The sequence below is a fragment of the Leuresthes tenuis genome, unplaced genomic scaffold (assembly GCF_036924035.1).
Source record: "Leuresthes tenuis unplaced genomic scaffold, fLeuTen1.0.hap1 SCAF_18, whole genome shotgun sequence".
NCBI lineage: Eukaryota > Metazoa > Chordata > Actinopteri > Atheriniformes > Atherinopsidae > Leuresthes > Leuresthes tenuis.
The window spans coordinates 16,220,180-16,233,739 of NW_027325372.1; the positions used below are offsets into that span (position 1 = coordinate 16,220,180).

The 13,560-nt window shown below is 44.3% G+C and overlaps 1 protein-coding gene across 8 annotated transcripts in view; it reads left to right on the top strand.

Annotated features, from left to right (window-relative positions):
• The window catches only part of LOC140274548 (cytoplasmic dynein 1 intermediate chain 1), a 50,438-nt gene that overhangs the window by 34,089 nt on the left and 2,789 nt on the right, over positions 1 to 13,560 (top strand). For all 8 annotated transcript variants that reach the window (XM_072369855.1, XM_072369858.1, XM_072369860.1 and 5 more), the window contains 6 exons: positions 1,013 to 1,159; positions 2,289 to 2,402; positions 2,993 to 3,126; positions 3,218 to 3,362; positions 8,910 to 9,050; positions 13,223 to 13,348. In XM_072369855.1, the coding sequence (XP_072225956.1) occupies positions 1,013 to 1,159; positions 2,289 to 2,402; positions 2,993 to 3,126; positions 3,218 to 3,362; positions 8,910 to 9,050; positions 13,223 to 13,348 (807 nt within the window). The remainder of the gene's footprint in view (positions 1 to 1,012; positions 1,160 to 2,288; positions 2,403 to 2,992; positions 3,127 to 3,217; positions 3,363 to 8,909; positions 9,051 to 13,222; positions 13,349 to 13,560) is intronic.

A 13,560-nucleotide genomic window follows, 5' to 3' on the forward strand; every position in this document is an offset into this window, starting at 1 on the left:
AAAATGATCACGAGTTGCCGTATTCCAATGTTTCAGAACAACTTTGTTGCATATTCTGTTATAAATGCATTACAGCGTGTATTTCTGCCTTGTTAATACAGCAATTAATTTGGGAGGATTCAGATGATTATTGCACAGAGCTGCTGCTTCAACAGCAAGATGTCTGGCATACAATTTCAGGAACACTAAAACTGTCAACAAAGCTTCTTCTAACAAAATCTACGACCGTATTAGGCAACGATCCTTTTTTTGCGAAACGCACCCGGCATGTTGTAGTTTTTCTGCTTTTAATTGTGAGTTGTGTTTGAGAGCTTCATGTTGAGCTCTCACTCGGCCCCATAATGACTGTAAATTATTGCTCCTCTCAATTTGTTAATGCATAACACCATTTACCCTCATGTAGCTCGATGCTACAGGATGAAACATTTTCTCATAACCCAAGCGCACGGATGCTTCAGTGGCTCCGGGTCAGGAGGAGCTCGCGGTTGCGCGCAGGAGCCCATATGGGACGAGCACTGAAGAGGAACCAGAACTCAATAAACACGGCATTGAGAGGCGGGAAGGGAGTTCAAGGGTACGCTTGTCATGATGGAGGCTACAGTGAGCGCTCCAGTGGCTGCTGAGGTTTTGATGCTGTAATGTGAAACGGCTGGGGGAAAGAGGACTACAATTCTCCTCTTTGTCTGGTCGGCACCCCAGCATCACCCCTCTCTCCTCTCCTCAGCAGACCCTCAGAGTGGCCAAACTCATCATCCCTGTCTCTGTCTGTGTCCCCGTGTCTGCCACCCATCACGATGCCTTGATGACTTGTTCTCGTTCACATCCATCCAGCGATACCTTTTCAGTTCATTTGTCATCGACTGCAAGGTTGTCTTCTCATTTCACCCGTTTCTACTCTCACATCCTCCCGTAGTTCATTGTAATCTGCCTTTAACATAAAACAGTCCCACACACGTGTAACACAGTTGTTTTTTCTCTTTCCTCATCTCCATCCCTTCTCTTCTGTCCCCAGTCTCCGGTGGTGTCTGTCGGTTTTGCCAGATTTCATCCCAACCTGGTGGTGGGGGGGACGTATTCAGGACAGATAGTCCTGTGGGACAACCGCAGTCACCGCCGGACCCCTGTCCAGAGGACTCCCCTGTCTGCTGCTGCACACACTGTAAGTACGGTTTTCAGCATGATGCACAACCACAAAGCAAGGCGAGAAAAAACAAAGATAACACAGACTTTGACTCTGACAGAGATGAAATGATCACATCTAAAGCCGATGGTAATTTGGGCTCTTTCACTGAAACGATTTTAGGTTTAGTTTGTTTTGCAAATGTCGTGGTGTTTTGTACCTTGGAGGGAGTTCACTGTTTAGGTGCGAAACCGTAAAAAAAAGATAAACACAATACAGAATTTGAATCATCAATCCATCACAGCAAAAATAATCACACTTTTACATGATAATGGTCTTGAGGACTAGTTTTTCATCCACTTGATGAGAGCAGTCACACTCAGACATATCTGAAATAACAGTTCAGTTCAGCTTCACCGAACTCACTGACCCTCAACAAATTACCAATGGAAATACACTAACGCTGTCTGAGGACCCGTAGTCCTTTCTAATGTCGGCTACAGAAGCCATGTAGACGCACACGTCGCTACATGCCATCCATACTGTAGGCTTAAACGGGGCTGTGGACTCCGATAATGGGGCCGCCGCTCTTGTCCTCTCCAGTTAGTGAATCCAGCTTACTAGCATGAAGCTGATTGCTGAATGGACTCTTTGTGAAGCCCAGCAGACAAATCAATTACTGCCCAGTAATGATATAATGGCTTCACACACTTGTGGATTTGAACAGCAGCAAATGTCCCAAGCGTAGAGGGATTTAAAGGGACGACTGCACACCGGCATGCAAGCTGCCTGCGAGCCTGTTGCATCTTTCGATCCTCAAAGTATTTCATGACATCATGTGTATCAGGATAGAATTACGAGCCCATAACAGGACAGTGTTTCTGCTTTTATTTTTTCAAACAATAACACGTGATGCTAATGAAAGATTCGGGATCCTGACAGCAGGCTGCAGTGAGGAATTATCCAAATATTTATTGTGCAAGATGCCAAATGTTCGGAACTATTTTTGTGCCTCCAATCAAAGAGACTAATAATCATGATTTATTACTGTGATCACACTCTGCCGCATGATATTTGTTGTTATTTGTTGTAGTGCAATGTGAGTCAGTAATAAGATCTTAAATCGAGCCCTTATGTGTGTATCTGTGTGATTGTGTGTGTTCCGAAGCACCCAGTGTACTGCGTGAATGTGGTCGGCACCCAGAATGCCAACAACTTGATCACCGTGTCCACAGACGGCAGGATGTGCTCCTGGAGCCTGGACATGCTCTCCCAACCGCAGGTACGCATCGCCCATCGGTGGCACAGCCGTCACAAGCTGCCAGAAGCAGCGGGTGTCAGAAGCACTCTTATAGTCATTACATATGGAGAGAGATTCGTCTCTAAATGTTCATAAATGTGTATTGCATTATTCATCAGCGAGTGCAACGCTTTGTGTGTAATACGGACATTATAAATGCAGCTATAGGCTTTCATGTCTGCACCTCTGCTGCCAGCTGTTGCTTTCACTGGCTGGTTGTTGTCCCAATAGAGCAGCTTTATCAGTTAGCAGCGCGGCTAATAAACAGTGACTTTGTACAGACAGCAAGACTTTTCGAGTCTAAAAAGGACTACTATCTCATTTTTTTTTGGTTTGCTTTTGTAAAATTATTTTACACATGAACTAATTGCTTAGTGTTTGTGTATTGATTGAAACTCGTTTGTGTTTACTCCAAATACATTTGTCACACGTGTTTGTAAGTGATGTTGTCATTTTCAGACACTAATCCTTTCTGTAATTATTCACTGTACGTGGCTCTGTTTCCACATTTTTCAGGGTTTAAATGTACGTAGATGGACATAAATACAATGTGTGTGTGTGTGTGTGTTTAGGAGACCATGGAACTGGCGTACAATAAATCCAAACCTGTGGCGGTGACAGGCATGGCCTTCCCCACGGGAGATGTTAACAACTATGTGGTGGGGAGCGAGGAGGGCACTGTTTACACTGCGTCCAGACACGGCAGGTCGGGCTGTTTCCTTACGTTAGATAACAGTATATGATACTATATGGTAAAGAAATGTATCATTTATACAATTATATTCATCCTTCTCCAGTAAGGCAGGTATCTGTGAGATGTTCGAGGGCCACCAGGGGCCCGTCACAGGCATCAGCTGTCACAGCGCAGTGGGCACTGTAGACTTCTCCCACCTCTTCATCACGTCCTCCTTCGACTGGACCATCAAACTCTGGAGCACCAAGGTACGGTGTGGGAGGTGTGTGTGCCCGGGAGGAAGGAGGGGAAGGAGAGGGGAGGAAAGGGAACAGATGTGTGGGGGGTTGATTGTGGCCTCTGAGAGGTTTGAGACAGGGATTACTGAGAGAATGGGGGAGAGAGCTGAGAACATTAGATGAGCAACTTTTTTTGGAAATCAGGCCCTCCATTACTATTTTGTGTGTCTCTGTACAAATGTGTGTGTTGGTGGAAGCCTGGTAAAATCTGTAACTGCATACATGTACACATGCATATGGGGGCTGTGTGAGCGCACACAGAAATGATTCAGCGGAAACAGGCAACACTGATGATTGCAACTTGAATTCAGATTCTCCAGGGCTGGATGCTATCCCAACCCCCAGGAACGTCTGCTAATGAAATCTCGTCCTTTAAAAACGGCAGGGAATGAATATACTGCCAGTAAATAAATGATCGAATATTTTGTTTTCGTGTCTGGTCATTTACACAAACCGTCCCTCATCTGATTATTCTGACATGTTAAGTTCCAACAAACTAAACATTTCAGCATGTTAACCACCGTCGTCTTACATCACCATTATCCAAGCACAGCGGACGTGAAACTAAACAATCAAAACATAAACATCGTCCAGACATAAACCTCAGATGCTGCAGGAAAAAATCCCCAATGATCACATAACAAATACGCAGTCGTGGACACACACGCACACACTCTCCCCAAGACATAATGTAGTAATCAATAAATACAAAAATGCTTCAGTTTTACTGCAGCGCATCTCTAAAATCTATAATCCATGTAGGTTGGAGTCTCCCCCCCCCATTACAGAGACATACAGAACATGTGAAAACAGTTTTCAATTTAAGCTCCATCTTTAACACCGATCGCATCTAATGTAGGTACACAAACTTCTCTCATATATGTGTGCCTTAAAATGTGACATAAAGGACACAACGATCTACAGGGTACGTTCTCCATCTCCTTTGATCTGTTTTTTTCCTGTTTTAATACGTTGTAGGAATAACCGATATTTGAACACTGAAAAATCTGGTTCTATTGTGCAGTTTTTGCTACTCGCTTTACACGTCTGGATATGGTAAGGCCAGGCTTTTTTTTAGCATATATTAATACACTTTCAAAGAAGAAATAGAATAGGACTATGTACCTATATATTCTCAGTCTGGATTTAGTGAACAGTCCCACATACGTCTCATTAAAGAGGGTCGCTAGAACAACTTCTGCCTGTTTTCAGCTGCTGGCACTGGATGACAATAAGCCGAATGCAGATCCCAACTAGCATTTCCTGTCTGTCATGCTAGTTGGAATCGTTCTCAAAAAGTTAATTTTACTGTGAGAGTGTGTTAATGATGACAGCTGGTCTTCATTACTTCTTAAACATTGTTTCACCTCATCTGACAGTTAACCAGAACCAGTGTTCTGTGTTCCCCGGTGTCCCACAAATGCACCGGCCAGGCTGGTACACTCGGTGAATCAGTATCGCTCTAAAGGTGGGCGCTTGTACTCTTAGTAGCTTTGAGTGGCCTCGTCTGCTCAGGGCATTTGTTCTCCTTTAAGACCAACATGATGAATTCCAATTGGCAGCATTTCAGTGGCAGTGAAAACCAAACAGCCGCAGTTTCTGTCAGAGGGAGAATGGAAAATAGAGAAGTTGGGCAAAACATTGACGAGACATTTTTTTGTGGCAGTGACACAGAGATTTATTGTAGGATCATTTGACATGTTAGGAAGAGTAGAACAAACAATCCGAGAAAAGGGGAGATTGAAGAAGCTCTGAAATGAAGAATAGATTTAGTCCGAGGGGTGAAAGACTCGAAGGACGGCCGAATGGGCAACAAAGGTACAGACTCGCAGAGTAGGAGCCAGCAAGGGAGTAGAGGACAAGAGCAGTGAGACCTGTTAAGGTCAAACCAAGGGTTCATACTGAAAAGAGATGCTAACTTTGGAAGACAGAGATGAAGCTGTGCAGAGTTTCTAACAGAAAATACAGCCAAAATGTTCCGAATAATAAGATGCACGATGCATATCGTGTAACACCTACAGCTTCATGCAAAGACTTATTTCAGTTCTCATGCTCGACTCTTAACAGGCCGTGAGGCGTTCTGATGAATTGAGCCTCATGTTTGCATGCAGCCAGTCCATAAGTCTTGCGCAGAGAGTCCTGTGACACATATTAAAACATTTCTGTGGATTTTCATCAGACGAGCGTGTTATTTTTCAGGATTTGGGAATTCCCTTTCCTTTGAGGGGCACCGCAGGAATGTGCGTCTGTCTCTTTTCCCACATAACCCATATTTGTGTGTGGGCAGCCAAGTACCTGGGTGTGTGTGTGTGTGTGTGTGCGCGCGTGTGTGTGTGTGTAAATAGAGACGCACCACACATACCATACATCCACCTTAGACAAGCTGCCCTTGCTTGCCTAAAATCCCCTCGAGGTTGGACTTCAACCCTGCACTCACAGCAATCACAAAATTGTAACACACACACACCCAGGTTTGCCCTCGGAGTTCATAAAGGCCGTCGCACAGAAGTCTGCTAATGTTTTAACACTCAGCGGGGCAAATATTGTGGTTAGTGTAACCGTTCCGAGTCGGCCACAGTGTGAAGATGTCGCGACAGCTGGGAGTGGGTTTATGATTGCGCATAACTTGAACCGCCTTGCTCTCTTGACCCCAAAACCAGCTTCTACTAAGTGACTGGATGGAGCATAATCACGCCACTTCTCCTCTCTTAAGAAGTTAATTAAAGGCCCGCGCCTCTGTCAGTTAAGGTGATTGTTGATGAGCGTGGATAACGTCTCAGTTATATTTGGAAAATGAGATTATATCAAGGGTTTGTCCCGGTGTGCTGCTGTAGCGCCGCGCATTATAGAACTACCTTAAATGTGCTGATTCGACTCTGGTGGGAATCTGTCAAACTCGCTCGATTCTGTGAGGCAAATTCAGCCTGGGTGGAACCAGTGAGATTGTGGGACTCTGGCAGCCGCCGAGATGTTTTGGATCTCTGCAGATGGCTGAGTGACGAGACGTGAGTCTGACAGCCAACTTAACCTGAATTTTGAGTGGGTCAAAAACAACAAAACAGGGTTTTATTGAGAAAGCTGAGGTTTGTGACACAAGCACGACTTAACCTCCACCATGTTTCACGTAGGGAAACTACTACCTTTTCCTTCCGGCCATCGTTCTGTTTAAACAATCTAAAGCTTTCGTTTAGATGTCTCAGAGTTTTTTTCTCCAGTCCCCTTCATGGATTCTCTTGTGAGTTCTGTCTTTGTGCCACATCTTGGAAACATTTCAACCGTTTCACAGTGTAAATCTTAGAAAATTACAAAAAGCTGACACATGAATTTCAAGTACTTTGCGGGACTGCTTTAGAACTCTTTCCGATAAAAGCGTTTCTGATGTTCTCAGACAGTTATCTTCCTGTCACCACTGTAAAGACACTGATAACAGTCAAAACATGAATAATTGCTTAATTCCACTCATGTGAACCCTTGAGAATTAGGGACACTTTAAATGTGTTCAACAAGTGTCTGTTATTTACGCACAGCAGATGTTTTATAGTAACTGCTGCTCAGCGAGTTTGGATGTTTTGTGAAAGCATCAGATCGGTTCACGTGCCTTTTATTTCTGAAGATATTCCAAAATCAGCAGTTACAGCTCAGGTGTGGCTGCAACTCTGCACAACACTGTGTTCTTCAGGGATGGTTTTTCCGGCTCAGACGTGCTAAAAGCCCCACAGCTTCTCATCACAGCAAAGATAATGACAACCAGTTAACTTGGTGTGCGGCGCCACATGGATTAAGCTTTATTTTGAGATTAGCAGGATGACTCGCTTACCCAAATCACATCCTTGAAATTGGTAGATAAAGGCAAAACAGTAGTTCACATTTTGAGTGATAAGTACCAGACAAAAGGATTCTCCATTTATTTATTTTACGGCCTAATGAAACGATCTAAACTGAGTGATTTCAGTTAGCTGTAGATGATAAAACAGAGTTTAGACCCACTCGGCTTCTTAAAGGCAGACGCTGTGAGGTGGAGGAGCAAAGAAAAAGACCTCTGCTGTCATGTCGTCGGCGAGAAAGCAGGTTCAATCGAGGCTTGAAATTGGCTCGGCTCTGTTTGTTTGTGTTGGTGCGCGTGCATGAGCGCGCTCAGAACAACTGGAGTGAGAAAGGAAAGGAAAAGGGGCAAGAATGAGGAAGAGAGGCACACTGCATTCTTTCATTTACTCCTCCAGCCAACCTGTCTCCTCTCTTCGACCCCTCCCTCTCTGCTTGTCAGGAACGCAGTCTCTGGAATCCTCGCAGTCAGTCTGAGAAACGGGAATGACACACACACTTATGTTTGTGTTGCGTTTACATTACGACGTAAACACGCTCGTGAGGCTTCTGGGTCTGTGGGATTAAAGTTCTTTGTAAATCCTTAACATCAGCATCTAGCTGTGTTCATATTTGGCAGATCATAAGCCATAAGCTAAACATGAGGACTGACATATCCTCTGCATAATCAATATAATAATGATCTTAGTAAAAATCACATCATTTTTAGCAGCAAAGGTCAGAGCTGGTTTGAACAGATAAATCTGAGGAAATGATTTATTTATTTAAATTGTTCACTGAAATGAAAACAAAAGTTTAGAAACGAAACCTTATCAATTGATCTTCAATGTGAACCCCAGTATGCAGCTTCATGTGAGAGATCTGAAGCCACAGAGGCTGGAAATCACTGATTATGCTGTACCTGGTGTTTAATCTTCAAGTTAAAGGTAAAAAGTAACTAAAGCTGGCAAATGAATGTTACGGTGGTGTAGCGGGAAAAAAACCTCTGAAACGAATTGGGGGGGAGTATTAAACAGCATTAAATGCACTTCCCACCACTGTTTGACCTATAAATGAAGGTAGTTTAGACACAGTGTCACTATGACACAGTTTGTCCACTAGAGAGCACTGACAGGTTCCCTGTTCATGTTTACCACGTCCTAATGAGCTCTTAGATATACAGTAAATCTTTAATGACGTGCGTTTACGTGACAGATGAAGATTAGCTGACGTCTTTAGGCACACTGTGATAGTGGCATCAGCCTAAAAGAAACTCAGCTTCAGTCAACTTCCGACAGCAAACCGAACACACTCACACACACACGTCCTATTTTGAGCACTTCTTCCTCCTGTCCGTCGTCCACCCGCTGTTTTCCGTCCATTTCCTATCTCTTCCCATCTCTCCGACAGCTGTTGCGTTACGGTTACTGTACACCTTGTGGCGGGGCCTTTCCTTTCATCTCTCCCAGCGGTTTTATGGCGCTGTGTGAATGTGCGAGGCTTTTTAATTAGGCTCTGCACCCAGACAGGCCCCAAGGCTGAGGCAGCGCCACTCTGTCTGAAGCTCCCTCTCTCCATTCCTTTTCACTCTGTGTCTCTCTTTTCTGTCTATCTCCAGTGTGTCATCTCCTGTAATCCCTTGCTCTCTGGTTTTCTCCACGTCACTCATACACTCTTCTACAGATAACCTCTTTTCTTTCTCTTACTCTTTTTCAGCACAACAAGCCTCTGTACTCTTTTGAGGACAACGCCGACTACGTTTATGACGTCATGTGGTCGCCCGTGCATCCAGCGATCTTTGCCGCCGTGGATGGCATGGGCCGCCTGGACCTGTGGAACCTCAACAACGACACCGAGGTGTGTGAATTCAGGTCATCATGGGCGTCTCATTTCTCCTCACTGTGCGTGAGTGTTTAGTGTCCTCAGGGCCCGTTGCTGGGGCTCAGCCCGAACCACACAACCAAACACCCACGACTCCCCCAACATGCACACAGGATTCAAGATTCCCCTGTGGGCGTTTCCCACAGCCCTCGCTTTAAATCAGACTGGGTGACATCTCATCATCCTGGCTCCCACACAGCCATCCCACTAACATTTCTACAGCCTCTGTCTAACGTTCAGGCAACCTCAGGACCCCACCACCTCGTCCCATCTTCCTCCCACACTGTGTCCCATCAGAGGAGCGTACAGATGTGCTGGAGACCGCGAGCCCCAGCCCTCAGTCCGCAGTCCCATGAAAATAATAAAAAAAGAAAGTTCAGGCCAAGGGTTGAGTTTAGCAATGCAGCAGGGCAACGGTTATTTTGATATGAGTGCATTTAAGGCCACTGGTGGATAGATTGTTGCAGTATTTAGTTTGATTTTACACATTCAATAATATAACAATATAAATTTGACTCTTTTTTTAGAGGATCTACAAGCAAAATACAACATTGTTCACTCAGTTTACACTTTACTGAAATTAATTAATTTTAATATTGTGTTTGTCTGACCAGAACTATACTTTTACCGTACATGTAAACACGTAAAATGGAGATAAAACGATCTTAAATACTTTGTATCACCGCAGAATGGTTTTATTGATGATTTTACTGAATTTCTTTGAATTCTGTTCTGCTGTTGACTGTTTACTGGACTTGAAGGTGCACATAGATATAGCCCATAATAAGCAAGCTAAAGAACTCACTGCTTTCCTTGAAATGTTTGGTCTAACTCAGCGTGTTAGACCAAACCCCCCCCCCCCCCCCCCCCCACACACACACACACACACACACACACACACACAGAGTATTTTTGAAAATACTCTGTGTTCTAATGATGATGATCTGTGGAGCTCTTACACATCAAGTCTTTTAAATGCTTTGGATACCATTGCTCCTGGCAAGGTTAGAATGGTTAAAAAGTGGGCAAAGGGCGCCATTCGTCCACAGGTTAAATTAACTGTATCAGCAGTAGAACCACTACAGGACTCAAAGTCAGGTCATGTTTATGCATTTGGCAGAAGCTTTTATCCAAAGTGACTCACACTCCTATCCCAGGTAGGCAGGTAGCATAAAGGGGTCTTGCCTAAGGACCCTTATTGTTGGTAGTACCTTTCATGCAGGGAGGTCAGGATTGAGATGGACCCACATGAAGGGCAGCAATCTTACTACTACACAATCCCTTTAATTTAATTTAATTTAATTTAATCCCTTGTGCGTGTATTCGCTCTGATCGACTCAAATCAGCCGCGGCACTCACACACGCTCCCAAAGTTCCATCTTTTTGCAAGAACATTGAAGTCTTAAGTGTACTTTTTACGTAGCTGAATTTCCAAGAAATGCTGCTCTCATTCATACATTTCTTTGTTAATTTCGTAAAAAGGAATCTGACAAAAATCACTTTGCATGTTTCGTAAAGAAAGTGTCTGTGCAGGCGCCGTGATCCGCCACAGAGAATGTTGGAAACGAGAATGTTGTTTCCTCAAACAGTCCACATTGTTGCAGCGTCAGAAAAATACTTTTATTTAATATTAATATCTCGATTCTCCTCCAGTGCGTGTATACTGGGACAAGGTAGGTGGTCCAATTTAATGGCCAGGTGGAACTCCGACTGTAATGCGAGAGTTAATGTGCAACTCTGATGTAATTGTGCCGAGTGACTGATAGATATTTTGAAGGGATCACAAGATGCTTAGTTTTGATTTGTTGATTCAAAATGGTTGCTGATAAGAGATTTATTTTACTCAGAATCTGTATTGATTCATTTCCTAAAACTCCTCTGGATGTTCCTATGAGCTGGATTCAGCAGCTGCATTGGCTGATGTGTCTGAATTGCAGCTAAGAAAGGTTTGCCGCAAGTGAAACTGTTGTTTACAAGTCACTTAATCCAACGTTCTGCTCAAGTAATCCTTAGAAAAAGTGAGAAGTGTGCAAATCCGAAGCTACTCCACAAGGTGAGAAAGTGGCTTCTCGCAAAAGGAAAAAAAACGAACTCTAAAATTAGAGCATGTACTCAAGCAACTTTTGGGTACAATCACACAAATCAGCGTGATGTGTGAGTGAGTGACCTTAGCAGGCTTCAAAATGAAAAACATCTGCACTTCATTAGCCGTAGCTTCATAGTCAATGGACCGATGGGAACAGTCCAGCTTTTTTCGTCAAACTTTTGGTTCTGAAAAACATTCTTTGTCACAACAGCAGAGTGGGCACCAAACCTTTGATCACGCAGGTAAAAGTGGGGATAAAAGGATCCTCCACTCTCCTTCTCCCTTGGTTTCCATGGAGACAACGCCCACAGTGACTTCAACCGCAACACAAGTCTGCATCTCGACAGATACCCTCCCTCCTCTCTCACAATGTTCTCTCTCCCATTTTCTCCACACTGCGCCCGTGTACAATTCACATCTCGCTTTCATCCCTCTCGGTCACTGCGAGTCCATCGGCCGTGTCCGGTCCTCCTGCTGCAACGCAGATGATGAGTTTCCCATGGCCCCACGAACAGCAGCCTTTTCACAGACAGAGGATGAGTTCATTATCGGTGGCCTAACTCGCCTAACAATGTGCTTTATGAGAAACATTTGCTCCGACACACACTCACGCAAACGGATGTATCGAACACATGCGCACACATTGAGTCAGTCTAATAGCAACAGACTTCCATTGTTGCCATCATATTAAAAACACACAGTCATAACAACATTAACAGAGCTGTGCGGCGCGCCTGGTTCTCATTTCCACCACACACGCACACACAGACACACACAGCCAATTTAAAGCGCTCAGTTCAGATCCACTCTTGCGGTGGAGTGGAAGCTAGCGGGCTAATGGCAGTCAGTTTGTGGTTAGCGCTGCTTTAAATGCGCAGAAGCTCGGTGTGTGAGGAGATGTGATGCCAAGGCCTCTGTCTCCACTGGTGACATGTGTCAGACTCGCCTGCCACATGTCAGGAACAGTTTATGGAAACGCTGCAGATGGTTTTAGGTTTGTTTTTTTTTAAAGGTGCAACACGAGCACTTAAAAGAGCGTCAGTGCACCCATAACAGCAAACATGAACTGAGTTATTATACAGTAATGTGACCAGATGAATGAGACGCTTTAAATTCGACAGGTTTGTTTTTCTAACCCCTGGCGGATTTGGACGGAGCTGCCCTTTTTTTATGTGGTCAGTTTGCCCTGTAACGGCATAATTCTCCCTTTTTACAATAAACATTAAGAAGAGCAACTGGGGGCCACTAAATAAAAGGCGGAAGGCTTCAAACGACACAAGGAAAGTGTAGATCTTTATTTTACTCCCCATTTGTTTGAAAATGGAAGGATATCATCGTGGTTCATCCACAGATTCTTTGTCGGTGTTCTTTAGAAAGGATTCTGAAATGTTCTTCATACTCATTCATTCACTATTGGCAACAAACATTAACATTAAAGTTACTCAGACACATGTGAAGAGCAGCTGCTAGAGAAGAAAACAGTCTTTGACTGCAGGTGGCAGAAAAGAGGCGTCGTTGTTTTTATTGTGAAGTTTTGTTCAGTTCATGTGCTTCTCAAGACTCACTTCCAAGGTGCTATAGCTTCTCTGGACATGAGTGTGTTGCGTATTATACACACAATTCTACATCTTAAACTTGAATGCAGTGGGCGTTTACAGCCTGTGATGCTGTTGGTTTGAAAGAGCCCAGGTTGTGTTCAGATGCATCGTTTTATTCTGGGAGTTCTTTGAGGAGGAACAGGAGACATGTCAACAGGCCTAGGTTGCGCCAACTAGTCAGCTGATTGGTTAGATAAGGAGGAGTGTTGGGTAGTTGTTCATTGTTTGTTTGAGAAATGTCAAACCGGCCACTTTCGCAGACATTCTGCATATAGGTTACATGCTGATGTAAACCAGTAAGAGAAGAGGAAGCTGGACCAGAAAGAAGGCATTTCAGGAGCAGCACTTTCTTTGGGAGGAACATCTGTCAAACCTGCATAACACACTGAAACATGGAGGGGAAAACACACAAAAAAGCATAATCTGTCCACTTGAGTCTTGTTTTTTTTTATTTTGCCTCCAAGGTACCAACGGCCAGCGTTACCATTGAAGGCGCTTCGGCTCTGAACCGGGTCCGCTGGTCGTCAGGAGGAAAGGAGGTGGCCGTGGGCGACTCCGAGGGCCGAGTCTGGATCTACGACACGGGAGAGGTACACATCACATCCACATACTTACAGCTGTTCGGTCACAGCGTTTGTTGTCTGAATTTATTTTGAAAAAAAAATGGACGCACTTTGACGCCACATGCATCTGCCGCCTCGGTGACGTCGTCGGTGGAGAAAAAAAGCACGTGCGAACTACAGTTACCAAAAATGTACTGCAGTGTTTCACTTTCAGCACAGTGACACTTTTTTTAGTACCT